Raw genomic sequence first — 20,500 nt, forward strand, 5'->3', positions numbered from 1 at the left:
CATATGAAGCTGTTGATGGTGATTCATCTGTCAGATGGCGAAGGTAATCTTTGAGCAAAACCCTTGGTGTTATTTGACAGGAAGAAGCTATCTGACAACACCAGGTTTCACCATCTCCCTCCATTGTCATCATCATCATCTCAATTTCATACCCAGACATGCAGCTCGCCCATGGGAAACAAATAGAAAGACCTGCACCGGGCAAGCCGAACACGTCGCCAGACACTCCCTGCGCTGAAAGGCATATGTTAAACTAAAACTAAAAAGAGGATAATTATACCAGCCCCCATGTATGGCTTTGAATACTGGGCAAGGCAGAAGAAGTACAATCAGCATATGCACATCACAGAGATCCAAATGCTGCAGTGGTGAGCGGGTGTGTCTCTGACCAAGTGCACAATGAGCACAATCAAGGATCCTTCAGAGTCACTACTATTGGTGAAAAACTGGAGGAGATACAACTTTGCTGATAGGGGCATGTCGAACGGCATGCTAAAGATCATCCTGTAGAGAAAGATCTTGCCATCGCAGAACCAAGAAGAGGCCGAGGATGCTAATGAGCAACATGGTGGCAAACAGGTGAAACCACCTTGAGGAGGAAGGACATCGCTGTGGCCCAGAAACAAAAGTGGAAGAAATACTCAATAGATCAGAAGAGCTAACCCTGAGTGATACTTGGGAACCCACATACAACCAGGGAGAAGATTTTAATCTAAGAACAAGCATTGTTGTTTAGGGAAGTAACTTTTTCTTTCTATGTTTCTCTTGCCCATTATGAACCTACTGTTCATATTTTCCCTTCATTTGGCTATCAAACTGATTGATTTTGTGAACTGAGATACAGCAATAAGTGGATTCTTCACGATACAGCTCTTCCTTCACACTGGAATTAGCATAGCCTACATCTCCATTACTCATCAACAAAAGACTATTTACTGAAAGAGCAGCCTACATTCAAGTAGTCTAACAGAATCTCAGATTACTGATTCTCAGGAAGAGCTAATCAAACTACATACCAGAAGTGACATCCTGAGAGCTTTGGCACTTTCCACAAAAGACTTGAACTGTCCTGCCTTGGAACGAAGTTTCTCCATAAGCAGCTCCATTTGCCATTCTTTGGTTTTATCCACATTTTGACCTGGACCTGAAAATGAGAAAGTCAGTATGAATCAAAAGACATGTAATCTCCCAGTAAAAGCTAAATCATGTAATCAAGTAATGGATCACTTGTTGGTATTCTTAAATTAAAGTTTGTACTAAATTGCATTGATAAGAACCACCATAATTTGATAAAGTTATGCACAAGATGGAAAATATTTTTTATTATTATTATTATCAGCAACAGCAACACGAGTTATACTAATCAGATGGTAAATGAGATTTCTATAAGTTAGTGATAACAGTTATACAAACAATTCCTCAAAATAGCAACAGAATCCTTAATAGCTGATGATAATGATGATGCTTGTTGTTTTAACGTCATTGGCCCTCCTTAATAGCTACCAAGACTACAGTGTTCATAACTTGACTGTCTAGCCTGAACAACTTACATCACAAGCACGATGTTCCCGTTAAGACGATTCCCCCCCTCTTCTCCACTCCCCTCCGATGAAACTGTCTTGAGGCGATCACATGCACGCACTCACACAAACATCAACACTTGAGTGTGTATCTGTACATGTCGAGGCAGGAGGATAATTCTGTGACCAGTTTAAAAAAATATTTTTACCTCGTTTGTTCAATCTCTATGGTTTTCATTCCTTATTTATTTTCCTTTCTTTCTTTAAAAAAAAAATGATTTTATAAATATATTTGGATTTCAAACAACAATCATCTCAAATTGAAGAACCAGCAGGAGTATTACATAATGCTGGTTATGTTTAGCCATAACAAAGAAATATTGAAATAGAGCCTGTAAGAGTTCAAGGGCATGTGGAGGAAATATTTTGAAAATCTTCTCAACACAAAAAAAAAAATCTTTCTGGCGACATTGTTAACAACTGAGCACAAGGGAAGAACAATGATGCCAAAATTACGTTTGTAGAAAACTTACTACAATGGTAAAACTCCTGCAGAACTGCCAACACAATATGAAAACATGGTAGAAACCACAGATAAGACTATGCTATCAGAACACACCAACAGGAATAATCTACACAGAATAAAAATGAAATCTTACCTTTGTAAAATACTCCTCGCATGATGATGGAAGAAACAAACTCCTCAAATCTTTAATCAAAATGAAATTAATTTAACTAATTTGTTTGTTTATAGATCCCAAGAATCACTGGGCAGGTCGAAGGAATATTTTGAAAAACTTCTAAAAGTAAATCTTTCTGGTGACTCCGTGAACAACTGAGCTCATGGAAAGGAAGACAATGATGTTGGTGAAATTACACTTGAGGAAATGGAAAGGATGGTAAATAAATGCCATTGTCATACAGCAGCAGGAAGAGATGAAATTAGACCTGAAATGGTGAAATATAGTAGGAAAACAGGGATAAAATAACTCCATAGAATTAAAATATTAGAATGGAATCAGAGTGGCAGGGAAGGATTAAGTTAGGTGGAAATGAAGTAAGCAATTTGGCCTATGAAGACTATTTGGTCTTAGTGACAGATTGTGTTTAAGGAAGTCTAATATGGAATTTGAAAATAGGTGCAATATTACAATGAGCTTTTCCAAGACTAAAGTGTTATCAGTATGTACGAAACCTAAAAGAAGTGAATGTGAGGTTGGGAATACAAAGATGGAAGTGATGGATCATTTCTAATATTTAGGACGTGTATTCTCCCAGGATGATAGTATAGTACGTTAAGTGACAGAATCAAGGTCCAGCAAAGCTAATGCAGTAAGCTCGCAGTTGCGATCAACAAAGTCAGTTACCGGAAAAAACTATCTTTACACTGGTCAGTTTTCAAACCACCATCGCTTCACAAAAGAGTGATAGCTGGGTGGACTCAGGATATCTAATTCATAAGTTAGAAGTTACAGACATGAAAGTAGTGAGAATGATCGCTGATACAAACAGGTAGGAACAATGGCAGGAGGGTATTCAGAAGGAGAGAAAGGCTGTTAGGAATGAACTTAATTGATGAAGCTGTATGCACAAATTGGCTTAGTGGTGGGGTAATATGAGGTGAATGCAGTAGAATATATTACCTGGGAGAATAATGGACTCAGCCATGGAGGGTAAGAGAAGCAAGATGATGATGATGATGATGATGATTGTTAGACTCAGTTTCTAATGATTTAAAGATAAGTGATATAGAACTAAACGAGGCCATATAGCTAGTTACAAATAAAGGATTGTAGCAGCATTTAATATATTCACAGAGGCTTGCAAACTGAAAGGCATAATAGTTTATAATGAAGATGTAAGGACACAAATATCCACTTCACACTCAAAACATGAATATTATCAACACCAGAAAGGGCACGAAGTTTGGAACACATGAAAACTCCCTTCAAAGAGGCTTGGATAATGGACTGACTAAAGTGATCTTATGTGGCCATAATAAAACTGAAAGAAGAAGATGTATGTATATAAGTTTATGTATTTATTTAGCCATTGGCTTTTACTGACGGGAATGTCCGAGGACATGTCTGGCTCCCCTGATGAAGGTCTTGCTGACAACCATGGGTGACCTATGCATAAGGGCGTGAGATGATTATTATGATGAGGTAAGAAGACGGCGACACCCGGTTTTGGCACCTAGCTCACTCCCGTCAAATAACACCAGGAGGTCTGCTCAAAGATTAACATCCCTGTCTGATGGACAATCTCCATCAACAGTGCCATATGCCCTCATTTCATATAAACACTGCAGAGTGGTTTGGAAATGAATCCAGGCTTTTGGCATGCAATCTAGTAGTTACAAGTTGTATATTGTATACCATCAACTCTCCTACATTGCCGGTTAACATCCTGAAGTGAAAACTATCTCCCCCAGTGGTACTAGAACCAGCTAACTATGGTGTCAGACCATACAGACTTGATGTATTGATCATCATGGCCATCAGGCACGCTTCTTTCATTTTTTTTCAAATCGCTTCATGTCGTACCAACAAAAATACGTCTTACTGCGATGATGGAATACGAAAGGGCTACGAGTGGGAAGGAAGAGTCCATGACCTTAATTAAGCTACATCCCCAGCATTTGCCTGACGTGAAAATGGGAAACCAACTTCAGGGCTGCCGACAATGGGGTTCGAACCCACTATCTGTGCGCCCCTAACTGCACAGCCACCTCGCTCAGTGCTTCTTTCATATTTTTACACACATACACATTACAAGATATTAGAATAATTCTGTATTGATGGTTTTCACTTTACACTTAATTTTGCCTTTGTAAAGCACATACATATGTCAAAAACAACGTGAACAAGTTTGAAGTTGATGGTCTATTTCACAGACTAGGGATGTTTCCAATTACCACCTCACAGATTTGAACAACTTATTGTGTGGTCTGTAGAAGTGGGTGTAAATTTTCACAATTCAGTTTAATAAGCTTTAACATCATTGATCTGCATTTAGGACAGTCACCCACATGGCAGATTCCCTATCAGTTGCTTACACAGACTTCTTTAAATACCAGCAATTTCAAATAATGTGGAAATTTACCAAACATCTCCCTTGGTAAATTATCACAGTCCCTAACTCCTCATCCTATAAACAAATATTTTCCCCAATCTGTCTTCTTGAAATCCAATATTATCTTCATATTGTGATCTTTCCTACTTTTAAAAATACTACTCAAACTTATTCATCAACTAATGTCATTCCACGCCATCTCTCAATTTGATAGCTTGGAAAATACCGCTTAGTTAAGCAACTCGTCTCCTTCCTCCCAGGTCTTCCCAGCCCAAACGATAGACTGTGGGAATAAAAGAGAAGATTGGAAGAGGCTCTGTGAACAACCTACATAAGCAGAAACATATCAGGAAGAAGAAGAAGAGGAGGAATATATAAAATGGTCGTATTTCACACAATAACAGTAGTCTCGGTTTTTATTTTACTATATATAAGAATACTTTTTAACAACATTTTTATATGATTTTCTTCCTCCTAATCATGCACCTGGACTAGTAAAGTGCTACCATAATAATAATAATAATAATAATAATAATAATAATAATAATAATTGAAGGAAGTGTAGGTGGCAAGAACGGTAGGGGTAGACCAAGGTATGAATATGACAAACAGATTAGAGCAGATGTAGGATGCAATAGCTACGTAGAAATGAAAAGGTTAGCACAGGATAGGGTGGCATGGAGAGCTGCATCAAACCAGTCTATGGACTGATGACTCAAACAACAACAATAATAATAATAATATACATACATCATACGCCTTTCAGCGTTCAATCTGAAAGCCTCTATGAATTTACTAAATGCTGCTACAATCCTCACTTTGTAACTAGTTCTGTAGTCTTCTTTAATTCTATACATCTTTAAATCGTTATAAACTGAGCCTAACCACTGCCGTTGGTCTTTCTCTACTCCTCTTATCCTCCATAAAAGTGTCTATTATTCTCCTGGGTAACTTATACTCCTCCATTCACCTCACATGATCCCACCACCAAAGCCGGTTTAGGCATGCAGCTTCATCCATTGAGTTCATTCCTAACTTAGCCTTTATCTCCTCATTCCGAGTACCCTCCTGCCACTGTTCATGCCTATTTGTACCAGCAATCATTCTCGCTACTTTCATGCCTGTTACTTCTAACTTATGAATAAGATCCTGGGTCCACCCAGCTTTCACTCCCGTACAGCAAAGTTGGTCTGAAAGCACACCGACATAAAGATAGTTTCGTTTGGGAGCTGACATCCATTTTATAGAATACTGCTGATTGCAACTGACATCAGTTGACTCTTGGAAAGGCTAATTTTCATACCAGACTCATTGCACCTATTTTCAAGTTCCAAGATATTAGACTGCAGGCTTCTGGCAAAATCTGCCATTAACACCAAGTCCTCAGCATAGGCCAGACTGCTTAATACATTTCTACCTAACTGAATCCTTCACTGCCACTATATACCTTTCAGCAGATGATCCATGTAAACTATGAACAACAAAGATGAAAGATTACAACCTTGTCTAACCCCTGTAAGTACCTTGAATCAAGAACTAATTCTTCCACCAATTCTCACTACAGCCCAATTGTTAACATTGCCTTTGATTGATTTTAATTATGATGATGATGATGATACTTGTTGTTTAAAGAGGCCTAACATCGAAGGTCATCGGCCCCAAATTGTTCATATCATTGGTCTATAATATTAAAAATGGTATAAAGTTACGGGAATAATGAAGTGGAGTTACACGAGAAGCTGGATATATGTTGTAATCTCGCTTGCTCAAGTCAGTAGTCAGATAGTACACACGTCATGGTCATTTGATTGCACAAGAGAAAAGCAATGGAATCTTCCACGCTACAGAGAGAAAAAGCGTGACAGAGCTACTCAGAATTTAAGTTGGTAGGATTTCTGAACAGTGAATCAAAGCACAGTGCGCTCGAGGCTGAGTAAGAAAAAATTATGGACGCCAACATGAAATCCCCACTATATTGGCAAAAATCTGCTGGGAGATAGCATAGAAGAAGATTTAGACTTCTACGTAGTTGAAAAATTAAGATGATATATCCTAGTAAATTATTGTCATTCATGAATGTAGCTATTAAAGGCAGGATGTTATGCAACTGATCAGGGGATTCTCTACGCTCGACGCCACGAGGCAAGCGCATGACAGGAACCCACGCGCTGTCCAGGAGGCTCACTCTGCTTTTTGGTTCGGAACGGCTCGGACGGAGATGTGTGGTGTTCGGCGTGGAACGGAATTTTGAGCATTTCTCAGCCTAATACATACTATATTGAGAATGCATAACTGAATCCGCAGGATTTATTTTTATTAGAGAATTGGGAGTATAAATGACCAAGAATTTTGAAGTATAATGTCTCACGTTATAAACCTGTTTGTAAGGACCGAAGTGGTATAAAGTCGCGGTCGCTTTGCAGTGCCACGTGTCGGAAATCGCGAAGTTTGCAGAGACGGAGCATTTACTAAATTGTGACAAGAGTGTAATGTGTACTTGTGTGTAATTCATGCACATTTTTCTGTGTGTATTTTAGTGTAAAAATGCGAGTGGTGATGTGTGCAATGTTGTACCAAACAGGAGTGAAGAAAATGGATGTCGAGGAAGGCATTTATGCACACATTAACGCTACAGTTATGATGGTGTGAATCAAATAATGGGGCCTTCCTGAGGGCCAAAAATGCTGTACGGCTGACCATGGAACAACGCCGGATTCAATAAGTACCTCCTGATTCATATTAATGTATGATAAGCTGTAGTTAAACTTGTAGGCCTAAATAATTTTCCTTGCATGAAATGATTAAGTTCAATTTTTATTTTTCAATGTAGCAAGGGTTAGCTAGATATAGGGAGTAAATTTCAATACTGATGCCTTGGGGGAGCAAATATGTGTAGGATAAGAAAGGTGTGTTGAGATATGATCTTCTATAACACGTCATCTTCTAACATGATATTCGTGTGTGTAAATATGTTAATTAATAATAATAATGTTATTTGTTTTACGTCCCACTAACTACTCCTTTACAGTTTTCGGAGATGCCGAGGTGCCGGAATTTAATCCCGCAGGAGTTCTTTTACGTGCCAGTAAATCTACCGACATGAGGCTGATGTATTTGAGCACCTTCAAATACCACCGGACTAAGCCAGGATCGAACCTGCCAAGCTGGGGTCAGAAGGCCAGCATCTTAACCGTCTGAGCCACTCAGCCCGGCAATATGTTAATTAGAACAGATGGCAATCAGTATGTGTTTATAGTCATTGGGATAGGCTAGTGATAGTTTGTGGCATGCTGCATGGATAATTTTAATCGTCAAGAGAAAGTTCATTGACATCAAGAAGATATGAACCAGTGACCAGTCATGCACATTACAGTGGATATTCAGAGTCCGTTTCATCAATACGTAACATGCATTTGACCAGTAAATGAAAATGTGCTGTAAAGGAATAGATATTCTGCCATATAATTCATTTTTGTGATTTAGTTGAGATTAGCTTGGAAGTAAGACCTTTAACATACGAACGCTAGTAGCAGGTAACGAACCAGTGATATTATGGAACGAGATATTTGAATATAGTGCCAGCAAATGAAGTAAAGTGTTTCTCGAGATGTTATGACGAATCCTGGTAAGAATTGCACCAGTAGACATGTGAAGTGTGAGAAAAATATTGTGTACCGAAAGCGTTGTATGATCATGAATAATTGATATTATAGCCTCAGGGGATCTCAGTTATATGGAAGATGATTTTTGAGAGGAACATATGGAGTTAATCAGAACGGAGAGATATTAGTCTGTGTTGACAGGAAGATTGCCGTGCATATGAAATAAATAAATGAGTTGTGTTACTACTGGGTGCAACTGAAGAACGATGTTGAGGGGATGTGGTGACACCTGCGTGGCGAGCCGGGGCCCACGTACCAAGAGTAGGGGCCAGATGATGCAGTACAACATTGAAGCACCTTTTGAAAGGATCGCCATTGATGTTGCTGGACCATTTTCCAAATTCAACGCTAGAAACCGTTACCTACTCCTGGCAAGAGACTACTTCACCAAGTGGCCGGAGGTCAACGCCATCCTGAACCAAGAGGCATCAATAGTGGCCGACGTCTTGGTCAAGAACTTCTTCTGCCAACTGTTAATAAACTTAACCATGATAGGTTAATATTGTGTTTGGTCCGTATTGACTGGTCTGAATGTATTTATATAGTATTCTCATTCAGTTCAACCAAAATTGTATGTATTGATCATTTTTATAATATTTCATAAGTTCTCTTTACTCTTTGATATGATGTATTGGGACACTATACTCCTTCAAATTGTAAAACAAAAGATTGTGTCAAATTGAGTTATTCTTTGATCTAACCACTGATGAAGGGAATGGTTGAGACTTCCCGAAACATGTATGGTTTAATAAATAGTGTTTCTTTCATTTAATGAGTGTATTGATCAAGGCGGATTTAAATAAACTATTATAAATAGTTATATTATACATTCTTCTGCCAATCCGGTGTCCCGAGGGAACTGCATAGCGACCAAGGCAGAAACTTTGAGTCGAGGCTGATGCAAGAGGTTCTGCAGCGCTTAGGAGTGCGAAAGACCCGTGCGACGCCTCTCCATCCTCAGTCAGATGGCATGGTAAGAGCGTTTTGTGAAAACCGTCGAGGAGAACCTCAGGACGGTAGTTTCAGCGCACCAGAGAGACTGGGATGAGAGAGTCCCATTCTTCTTCATGGCCTATCGAGCGTCCACCCACGAGATGATAGGCATGACACCTGCCAACATGGTCTTCGGAAGGGAGCTCCACCTGCCATGCGATCTAACGTTCGGGTTGGCACCGGACCAGCAGCAGCCAGCAACGGACTATGTGCGGGAGTTGGCGGATCGGCTCAACGACATCCACGATTATGCCCGACATCATCTAAAGTTTACAAGCGACTGGATGAATGCGCGCTACGACATACTGATGAACTCGGCGAGTTTCCAGGAAGGTGACAGAGTGAGGCTGTACCGTCCGGTGCGGACAAAAGGGAAGTCACCGAAACTGCAGCCGCTATGGGAAGGCCCCTACACAATTGTCACCATGATCAAAGATGTCGTCTACCAGATACGGCGGCCTCCCCCAGGGAAGATGGTGGTTGTTCACCTGAATCGCCTGGCACATCGTGGAGCAGCCTTAAAGAGGGGGCAGTGTAATGGTTATAGCGCCCGCCATGCCAACTTGCTATGGGCTGGTGACGTCACCGTGTCGGCCCAACTGCTTACTCTTCGACCACACCAGTCACGAACAAAGCTTACTGTAAGTGTCAAACTGGCCCCCTCTCACTTCCGCCTGTGGTAGCACAGCATAGGATTATGGAAATTAAGAGACGATTAAACTGGAGTCTTCCATCTCTCGAGATTCCTGGATACACCCACCATCCGGACTGTTCTGGAAGGACTTGCGCAGATATATAAGACAGGATTGACTTGCCTGGGTTAGAGTAGTTCAGTCGTGAGCTCAGTCAGTGAGTGACTGCCAGTGTTGTGAAGTGCGTGAACTGCCGTGACTGCCAAGCGTACCACAGTGACTGCGAAGGAGAAAACATGTAGCCGTGCGATGTGGGACATTTTATGTGAATATAAAACTGTGTAGGCACGCGCGAACTGTGTAGTGTGCAGCCGCTTTTGAAATACAGTGTACACTGCCCTAGGGTGCAAGTGTGAGTGACTTTGCGACGTAGCTGTTTAGCTTGTAAGAGTAATCTGCAGTGTTAGAACAAGTGAGAAACTAAGAGAGAGAAAAATTTATCTTAATACCCCACCAACTCATCACAATTTATTTACAATGTTTCAACCCACATTGGAGCACCAAAATCAAACCTTACAGTCTGAGAATTTTAGCTGCCTGGGAATATTGCCGGTGACTGTTTACTCACAAGTTATCGAGGCATTTTACAGCCTAGCTGTCCGCTTCCGTAGCGTAACGGTTAGTGTTATTAGCTGCCGTCCACGGGGGCCGGGTTCGATTCCCGGTACTGCCACAAATTTAAGAATGGCAGGAGGGCTGGTATGTGGTTGAAATGGTACATGCAGCTCACCTCCAATGGGGGTGTGCCTGAAAAGAGCTGCACCACCTCGGGATGAGGACACGAGTTTGCATTTTACAGCCTAGCTTTCATCATTATATTCATGATTAGAACTTTGATTTTAGGTAAAAACGTATTTTGTTCCTGAAGAGATAACTTAAAATGAAGTTGTATTTATACGTTTCATGTATTTATAAAGTTAAAAATGGTGGTCCTATAGTGCCTAAAAATGCTTAAATTGATGTTAGAACCTATATTTGCCTATATTCCTATAATTCCTCTTTGATTTTAAAATACTTTTAATTTATTCTGAGAAACTAAAATATTTGCAGACTTGTATCAAGTATCTTGAACAGTACATTCTTGAAGTACTTTTCAAACAAATTCTTAAAATCTTGAACAGTACAGTCTTGAAATACTTTTCAAACAAATTTTTAAAATCAGGAAGCTGTAAACCATACGTTCCAGAAGTTCTTAAGGACCTTTCGCAGAACATCTGCCTAGTCTGTATCACTAGTGTCCAATGACCTGCTGAAAACAAGAAACTGTCATCTTCCAAGTCATCTTTCATTAGAATTTTTTTTTGAGAATTTTCTTTACGTTGCACCGACATAGATAGGCCTTTTGGCGACGATGGGATAGGAAAGGCCTAAGAGTGGGAAGGAAGCGGCCAGGGCCCTAATTAAGGCCCCAAGATTTGCCTGGTGTGAAGATGGGAAACCACAGAGAAAAACATCTTCAGGACTGCAGACAGTGGGGTTCGAGCCCACTATCTCAGTCTTTAATTAAATGGTTGTAACAGAAGTTTACCAACTTCACATATGAGAGTAAAATTATATTCTGTGACTTTTGTAGCAAAGAGGTGATGAAATTTGTTTTAGGACTATAAAGAGTGATAGGGCCTAATCAATTTAGCAATATGAATTGTTTTTTTTTTTTCTATTTGTTTTATGTCACACCGACACAGATAGGTCTTATGGCGACGATGGGACAGGAAAGGCCTAAGAGTGGGAAGGAAGCAGCCGTGGCCTTAATTAAGGAACACCCCCGGCATCTGCCTGGTGTGAAAATGAGAAACCACGGAAAAACATCTTCAGGGCTGCCGACAGTGGGGTTTGAACCCACTATCTCCCGGATGCAAGCTCACAGCTGCACGACCCTAACCGGAAGTTACACTTTAATTGATAAATGCCTAATAAAATACGTAAAATTGAAGCTGCCTAAAATATATTTTTAGAAAATATTCTTTTCACATTTAGAAGGAACCTATTTTAGGCAACTATAATAAAAACTTTAGTATCTACAAATCCAGGTTTATTCATGACTCAGACTGTCACTGGTAAGATCGATTACACTTGAAAAGGAAGAGACTTAACTTCATCATCATCAACATTTCCCAACTCCAGTTTCCTGGGTGTGGTTAAGAGACTTAACTTACATGCACTAATTTTTGAGACAGAACTACTGAAGCATTTCAACCACAAGGGCAAACATGTTTAGATTTCGAGACAAGAAAAAATGTATTTATCAGACAGTGCAAAGGGGCTTTCAGTGTGAAAGCTTGTTGAAAAATTTAAATGTGGGAAAACTCAAAACACAACTATGAAGAATAAAAATGAAATTTTAAGTGAGTGAGAGGGCAACAGGAATTGAGGAGTGAAAAGAAAGTAGGACTCAATTTTCGCATAAGTGAACGTTGATGGACCTCAGTGTCCAAAAACCAGTCTTGATCTGAACACTTGTGAGCCGGTACAACTGTTTGATTTTAATAATAATAGCATTGTAATATGTTCATCTATAGAATATGTTATAACAAAATTTGTGCAGTACATTTGGGCATTGGTAATAAATTACTAGTGAGTTGAAATGGGAAACCGTAGAAAACCATATAACTGGGTGGCAGATAAATGACCAAGGGATTTACTGCTAATAAATGAGAATCCTATTAATTGATAGTCTACTATTCTGAAAGTTTCACTGTATAACTTCTTGTCCAGCCCTCAAAGAGTACCCAGTTTTGGTGAAGAAGAAGAAGTTGTTGAAGTATGTTCGAGCAAAGAAACACAGCGAGTGAGCCAATGTTACAAAAAGAAAATGCATGAGAAATTGCAAATAATCTGAATGAATGAATTTGTATGTCAAACTGGATCATGAGTATGGGAATAAAACAATGGAACTATTTAACCATATCAATTCCCTTTTTGTGAATATTGTAGTACCGATAACAAAAAATGTACAAAATTCACAGACACAGCCGAATGATTACTTCCCAAAGCTGTTATGTTTGTAAAGGCTTTAAAATCCCTTTTAATATCTCCCAGGCAAATATTTAGAAATGATTTAGAATAATAAATATAGGGATGTACTTTTATACTTAAGGTACAACTTTGTTTCAGTGGACACATCTTGTAACAGACTTTTTTTCATGGAACCGATGGTGTTCACACAGGAGAGAGGTTCGACTGTAATATGTTAACATTAATAATAATAATCTATATGGCTGTACAGCTCTTTGGCTGAATGGTCAACGGAGTGGCCTTCGGTTCAATTCCCAGCTGAGCTGGAGATTTTAAACAAGTATGTTGGTTTTTTCTTGTTTTTTTTTTTTACAATTTGCTTTACATCACACAGACACAGATACTGTAGGTCTTATGGCAACGATGGGATAGGAAAGGTGTAGGATTGGGAAAGAAGCGGCCATGACCTTAATTAAGGTAAAGCCCCAACATTTGCCTGGTGTAAAAAAGGGAAACCACGGGAAAACATCTTCAGGGCCGCCGACCCACTATCTCCTGGATGCAAGCTTACAGCTGCGCAGCCCTAACCACACGGCCAACTTGCCCAGTCAAATCTGGTTAATTCCTCTGACACGGGGACTAGATGTTTGTGTTCATCTTAATACAAGTTTTCATTCGCATACATCACACTACAAAGCAACCCCAGAAACAGGCAATAGTGAAGACATCTCTCCACATTGGGTTATCATCAGGAAAGGCATCCATGCATAAACTGGACTTTATCAACGCACAGTTTTGGCCCCAAGTAAATGAGATAAGGCCAGGAAGTAGACAAATCTTTTTGACTATGATAGCAAGATGCAGGCTTTCTAAGGCAGGGCTTTGTGGAAGTTGGGTGGCATCCGCCATACAAGGTTCTGAAGTGTAATGGAAGAACGGGGTATATGCAAGTTATGCAAGAGAAATGTACGAGCAGTCGCATCATCTGAGTCTGCGAACCATACGAATAAACTACATTTGATTTAAGGTAAATAGTTGCCAGTTTGCAAGACATAGGTTACAGATCCAATATGGTGGATGCTACAACGACCTCGCAGCCAATTTCAGCACATTACACACTGGCCTGTGACAAACACGAATGACAGGTTAGAGCTACTAAATTACTTTTTTCTTGCCATGCAGACAGTATACATCGCAACCATAAAAAAGGGTCCCTCAAAGGGAGTGTGGCCCCAAATGGGCCACTGTTTCAAGACAGAAATTAACCTGTGGCAAACATTTAGGTAGGTTACAGGAACTAAAGGACCTCTTTTTTTTCCTGCCATTTGGACCGTATGTGCCGCAGCTGTAGACAAAAGCCTTACGAAAGGAATTTGACGCTTAAGGAGCCAATGTTTCACAACAAGAGATTAGCAAGAACACTGGACCAAATGTGAATTAATGATCAATGGCTTACGTTTATTAATGCACCAAACAGGTCTAAAATGTGCTGGCTGCAAGTACAAAATGGTGGAGCCACCAAATCTGTGCTCCTTTTATTAATAATAGAGAAAAGATTCGCACAATGCGCAAAGAAAATTTTAGCTCTCATTTTCATCGAGACAGAATTTAGTCAGTGACACTAATCTTTTCCTGCATGACATTGCATGGTACCTCTCACAGCTTTTCCCATACAATTTGCATGTTAAACAGTGTAATTCGTTTGGTTCATGGTAGTTGGCTCTGCTGCGTATCCGGTGGTGAAATCCGTGAACAGCAAATCGTGTGATTACGTGTCTAAGTTCATATCCGGGCTTTTTTCATTCGCTTTTTAACATAGCGTCTGTAGAGTAGAACTCCAACCATATTTCTTCCCTTTTTCTCTGAAGGTCTATGAGCAAATTCTGATATGCCGATGTAGAGGGTAGTTTCAGTTGTAGGCAGGGATCTTTTATGAAAAAATTTTCCCTTGCCAGCAAATATACCACGCGCAATCGGGTGTACTTTGATATACAATTTTTTTTTTAGAATTTGGCTTTCACTTTTTCTATATCTACCAGATTGCTTTTGGTAAGATGCTCCCAAATTAATGCCACGGCATATGTTATTAGGGGGGGTAATTTTCAATTTAAATATTTCCACTACGGTTGCCCAGCAAGAACATTGGTAATTTTCTACAGTAGTCATGGCTAAGGTTGCGACTGTTATTCTTTCTTTGACATGCATCGTGAAAAAAGTTCCATAAGTCTGCAAGGTGATCCCTAGATATTTAAAGTGTGGGACGATTGCTAATGGCTCATTCTTGTATGTGATCTTGTCACTGGCTGCTGATCTGCCTCCTTTCCTGAACGTCATTGTCACGATTTTCTTTTCGTTAAGTTGCAGTTCATTTCTGGTGGCCCACTTTTCCAGTTGGTCAAGGCCTTCTTGAAGTTTTGTTATGTCAGGTGACATAAGAACCATGTCGTAGGCCAGTATTTTAACGCCCGCTTTGATGTATTTGGTGACATCTGATGTGGCTATATTGAATAACTAGCTGATGTACCCGTGCTTCACTACGGAATTCTACATTGTATACAGAATTCTAGGTTAGGTAGTGTACAAGTTGTGAGCAAGATTGTATTAAATTGCATAGCTCTCAACGTTACCCTAGAAACGCGATGGGGAAGTCACCAAACGTCTTTTCTCATATGAAAACTGGGTTAGGGAATTTTCATTGTAATGGTAGGCCTGCCTCCCTACCATCAGCCACAATCAGGTTGGGGATTTTTTATTATAATGGCAGACACGCGCTGTCCACCTGCCTTTGACATCCTCAGAAAGACGGTCTTAGTGATTTTCCCAACTGAAATAAACATAGGTCAGTACAATAACGTCAGTAGGAATGGCGTGATTAAAAGCAATGCTTCATATGAAATACTCGATCAAATGAAAAACCACACATTTTCTCACTTTTAACGAACAGTACTATGCTGCCGATCTAACAGTCCAAAGTTCCAGAGCTGGAATGACCAACCCGCACACAGCCGAGATACGTGAACACTCTCCGTCTTTCTTTGGGGGGGGGGAGTGTCGAATAGTGGAGAGTCCCAAGGCAAAACCTATGCCCTTTTACTAACCTCTTTCCTAGGAGTACCTGATGAGTCGTGAAATCTTAATTCACTACACTGGTGGCGTAAAAATTTTTCCTCCAATCCAGAGGAGAAACCCCCTCTTCACTGCTAATTTGGAATGAAATGAATGTAGAATTTAACAAAAATGAAGAGGAAGAAGCCCGTCTTAAGAAACGGCTCTTTTCAAAGTTGAATTTTGAGTTTATTAGTGAATTGTGGTACTATAATTTGGAATAGGCCTAAATTGTAATTCTAGACCACTGAGCCACTGCCTTAAGTAAGCATACTGCTCATTCAAAAAAGCGTGTCAGAGTAGGGATCAAATAGCTGGAATACTATGATGAACCAGAGTGTTATGTACCAGCAGTATCAGAAAATGTATGAACCAGAGGAATGGCATGCTAAAGAAGAAAGTTTTCTCACTCCCCAGCTATTTGCCGCCAATATTCAGTCAGGTTGTTATACTCGGTACGCAGCAGTAATCCCATCTATCGTAGTTGAGTGGCAGCATAAGAGACAAACAACATCACAACAAACAATGGTCAATGTAATGTCATTGTTGCTAAATCTTATGCGCTTTCGATATATTAGCCTTTCACATTTAGTTTTCTTCCGATTCTGAAATACCACTCATCATAGTCGGTATGGTAAAACTCATAAAGCTTAAATGATCAGAAATTGTATTCTCTATAACTTTTGTTATGTAGTACCTTTCGATAGGACCAATAACATAGATATTTAAAAATTAAATTTTAGGCGCCTTCCGCTAAACTGCAATTTCATCCAGGGTGAATAAAATTGTTTATAGCTTAGACTGTAGTTTCTTATTCCCCGACTCTATATACCGATTTTTATTAAATTCTGTAAGCCCATTATCTCGTGGCTTGCCGTTGAATTGGACTTGGCAACAAACGTACAAATTAATGAATATCTGTGTTCATAGCCGGTAGGTAAAAATGTATAAGACATAAATGATCGGAAATTTAATTCTATATAACTTCAGTTATGTAGTATTTACTGACAGGACCACTAATAATGTAAATATTTGAGAATTAAATTTTAGGCCTTCCCCTAAACTACCATTTCACTCAGTGTGAGTAAAATGATTTATAGCCTAGATTGTAGTGGCTCATCCGCCGAATTTACTACTTATTTTCATGAAATTCTCTTCAGCCGTTTTCTCGTGATGCGTGTATATACATACAGACAGACAGACAGACAGAAATTACGGAAAAGTAAAAAGTGCATTTCCTTGTTACTTTGGATATGACCAATACAGAAATACCATTCTTTTCAAATTCTGAGCAATGTACAGACAAAACTCTTACTTTATATACCGTAGGCTATATAGATAGCGGGCTAAGTGGATCTCCTTTTAAAGCCATTTTTCTGTTCTAGTAGTCTGGATTGGTCAACACTGTCGTCTATCTGTACCAGGTTATGTCCAAGTATATTCCTAATAATTTTGCGATGTAGTTTTCCCCTATGTACCCTTCAAGTTTTTCTATTATCATGGACCTGCTTATGAAGTCAAATGCCTTGGTATAGTCCACGAAAGTCACATGGAGCTTTCCTCTCGGATACCTCAGGGATTCTTCAATTTTTTATTTTTACCAAATGTGGTAAACCTATGGCCACACACCATGTGAGCCCTATCAGAGACAATATCAACACTGGCTTCATGACAGCTAATCACAGCTGGACAGCTGACCAAAAGAAACAAAAAGAGGGGGATGCATTTTGTACTTTCATGCTGTTCAGTTTTAATTCTTCTATATAAATAGGTAAGAATATTTTTGGAGGGGCGGGTTATGGGTCACTGGCAATCATCAAGGAAGGATCTCTCCCCTAAGTCATTTCACGAAGGCCTATCATAAAACATTATTTTTCTATGATGCCAAGGTGCGAACCACTTACCAACACCGCAATTAAATCATGGAGCCCTACCTGGCATTAAACCTGAGACCTTCCAAACAAGGCCAGCATGCTGTTATTCAGCCACAGACCTGGATAACATTACTTACAGGTTAGGAAACATGTGTGCTGACAGTTTCGGAAAAACCAATGGTCGTCAATTCTGCATTAATGTAAATCATATTACATGCAAGGTTGTGAATTACACCCTCATGAGGTAAGTTACAACGTGGACAAGTACAACTAACAGGTTACAGTCCGTCAGGTTAGGTTAGGTTAGGTTCGGTACAAATCTCACAGAAAAGTACGGCTATGTCACGAAATTTGAACGGGCAGAATTGTTTTCTTTAACTGGAATGAAGAGATCCTTCACATGCTTCTATACAGTATCTAATATATTAGAAAGGAAGGCAGAAATGATTTTATAGTCATAAAAACTCGCAATATGTAACAGCCCGAACAAGACTACATACCACTGTTTTTCTGATTTGGTGCTCCATCTGGATATCCTTTTACTCCATAAACCGATGACATCCTCGAGTCCAATAATTACAGAGAAATTTGATTACTGAATCAACACACATGCCAGATGCCAGGTATCCTCACATTTACACACACACACACGTTCGTCAACACTTAACTATTGTTTCACTACACTCTAGTCGCATGTCCAGATAGGATTTCGCTGTACATATTCGCATTATTTCTTATTCGTGTTCAAAATATACAACTGTCATTTTTATCACACGGCACAACGAGACCACCGTGCCCCCGATCCTATTTGAACGCCTGATTTGGGGCGTTGGTACTGTTGGTAGCTATTAATTATTCTTTGGAGGTGACACGGGCAAGTTCAAGGAATACGAATTTTACTCCCAATTGCCATCATTTTTACCGCTACCAAATTCAGTGTGACAAAATCCCATTTTTCATATTTAAAGAAAGCTAAAGATATTATTACTTATTCGTTTTTATTTCTATCATTTGATTTTTGATGTAATTTTCTTCGTCCTCCACTTCCTCTTCCACTGCTTCTAATTCAATTTCGCACAGTACCGTTACCTGCGAGATATCTCGACCGTACCAAATACAGTAGAGTGAATACGCGACACTGAGCGAGATATCGAGGGACAGCTGCCGGAGCTCACTCTAGCGGATAGACCTGAACAGTACTGATTCTCTCATAAGAGCACGTGTATTTTTGTGTGAAGTTTATGGTATTATTTATGCGTTTTCAGTGAGTTGACATAAATAAATAGTAGTGTGTGTCATTTCTTGATATCTCCTCTCAACATGAGGGGAAAGATATGTGCTTTGTTTGGCTACAGTAATTACGAAGTAGAGAAAAATGCGCGGTGGTTCTTCAGGTTCCCTCGTGACAAGAACATGTAAGTAATAATGTGTTTGCATATATATTCTTCCAGTGACAGAGATTTTTATAGTACTTCATAATCTTCTGACCTGCTCGACCCATATTTTAACTGGCATAAAATGTAATACGCATATTTTATTCTATAGTGCAGCAGTTAATCTTCAATGCCGATGTGTTGTTGCAGGTGTGATCTGTGGGTTTTGAAATGTCACAGAAGCGATTTGGATAAGGTGTACAAGAAAGAAGGGACGTTACGCTTATATAAGAATTATAAGATCTGTTCAGATCATTTCCAGGCCAGCGACTTTTAGAAATCCTCGACAATACAGCCAAGGGTATGTTACATTTTTGCTCTAATTGTACGTAAATATTCCTTTATGCATTACTATCGACAACATTTTCATACTTTTCCTTCTTTATCCCTCTTCTCAGATTAAAGCCGGGATTTTATAGATTATCTTTCTGTTAGTAGGCTTCATGTTAGGAGGAAAATTGTCCAGCTATTAAATGTTAATTCGCCGGGCTGAGTGGCTCAGACGGTTAAGGCGCTGGCCTTCTGACTCCAACTTGGCAGGTTCGATCCTGGCTCAGTCCGGTGGTATTTGGAGGTGCTCAAATACGTCAGCCTCGTGTCGGTAGATTTATTGGCACGTAAAAGAACTCCTGCGGGACTAAATTCCAGCACCTCGGCGTCTCCGAAAACCGTAAAAGAGTAGTTAGTGTGACGTAAAACAAAAAACATTATTATTATTATTAAATGTTAATTCATTGCATCATAGGTGTAAGGAATATCTTTCTGTTAGCAGGCTTCATGTTAAGAGGAAAATTCTCCAGCTATTAAATGTTAATTCATTGCATCATATGTGTAAGGAATGTGCCGATATTTTTATTGACAAGTGTCTTAATGTGATGATACAATGTTTTTAAATGAGAAAAAAGACAAAACCAATCGTAAGAGTTCAGGCAGGAATGTTAAAGCTAAAAAAGTAATGCATAAATGAAGGATCAAGCCATTTCACACCAGTCCATTTCACTTCTTGTTTATATGTCTAATTTTAGTCTTTGAATAATAACCTTTTAAATAATTCTTCATTCATTTATCCAGAATTGCTTTAGCAACTTCGAAGTTAATATCTCAATAACACTTTCTTTCTAGACGTAATTTATTTATCCATTTCCGTATATATATTTCCATTGATATTTGAATTTAGCGCGATTTGTTCAG

General features: G+C 39.4%; 1 protein-coding gene across 1 annotated transcript in view; it reads right to left on the reverse strand.

Moving 5' to 3' along the window:
* MED1 (Mediator complex subunit 1) overlaps window positions 1-18,702 on the reverse strand; it is a 143,895-nt gene extending 125,193 nt beyond the window's left edge. Inside the window, exons 1-2 of the mRNA XM_067137654.2 lie at window positions 18,377-18,702; window positions 1,017-1,144 (exon numbers count right to left, since the gene is read on the reverse strand). Coding sequence (XP_066993755.2) covers window positions 1,017-1,144; window positions 18,377-18,437 — 189 coding nt within the window. The 5' untranslated portion in view covers window positions 18,438-18,702. The remainder of the gene's footprint in view (window positions 1-1,016; window positions 1,145-18,376) is intronic.
* Window positions 18,703-20,500: the final 1,798 nt, after the last annotated feature.

The sequence above is a fragment of the Anabrus simplex genome, chromosome 1 (assembly GCF_040414725.1).
Source record: "Anabrus simplex isolate iqAnaSimp1 chromosome 1, ASM4041472v1, whole genome shotgun sequence".
Lineage (NCBI taxonomy): Eukaryota > Metazoa > Arthropoda > Insecta > Orthoptera > Tettigoniidae > Anabrus > Anabrus simplex.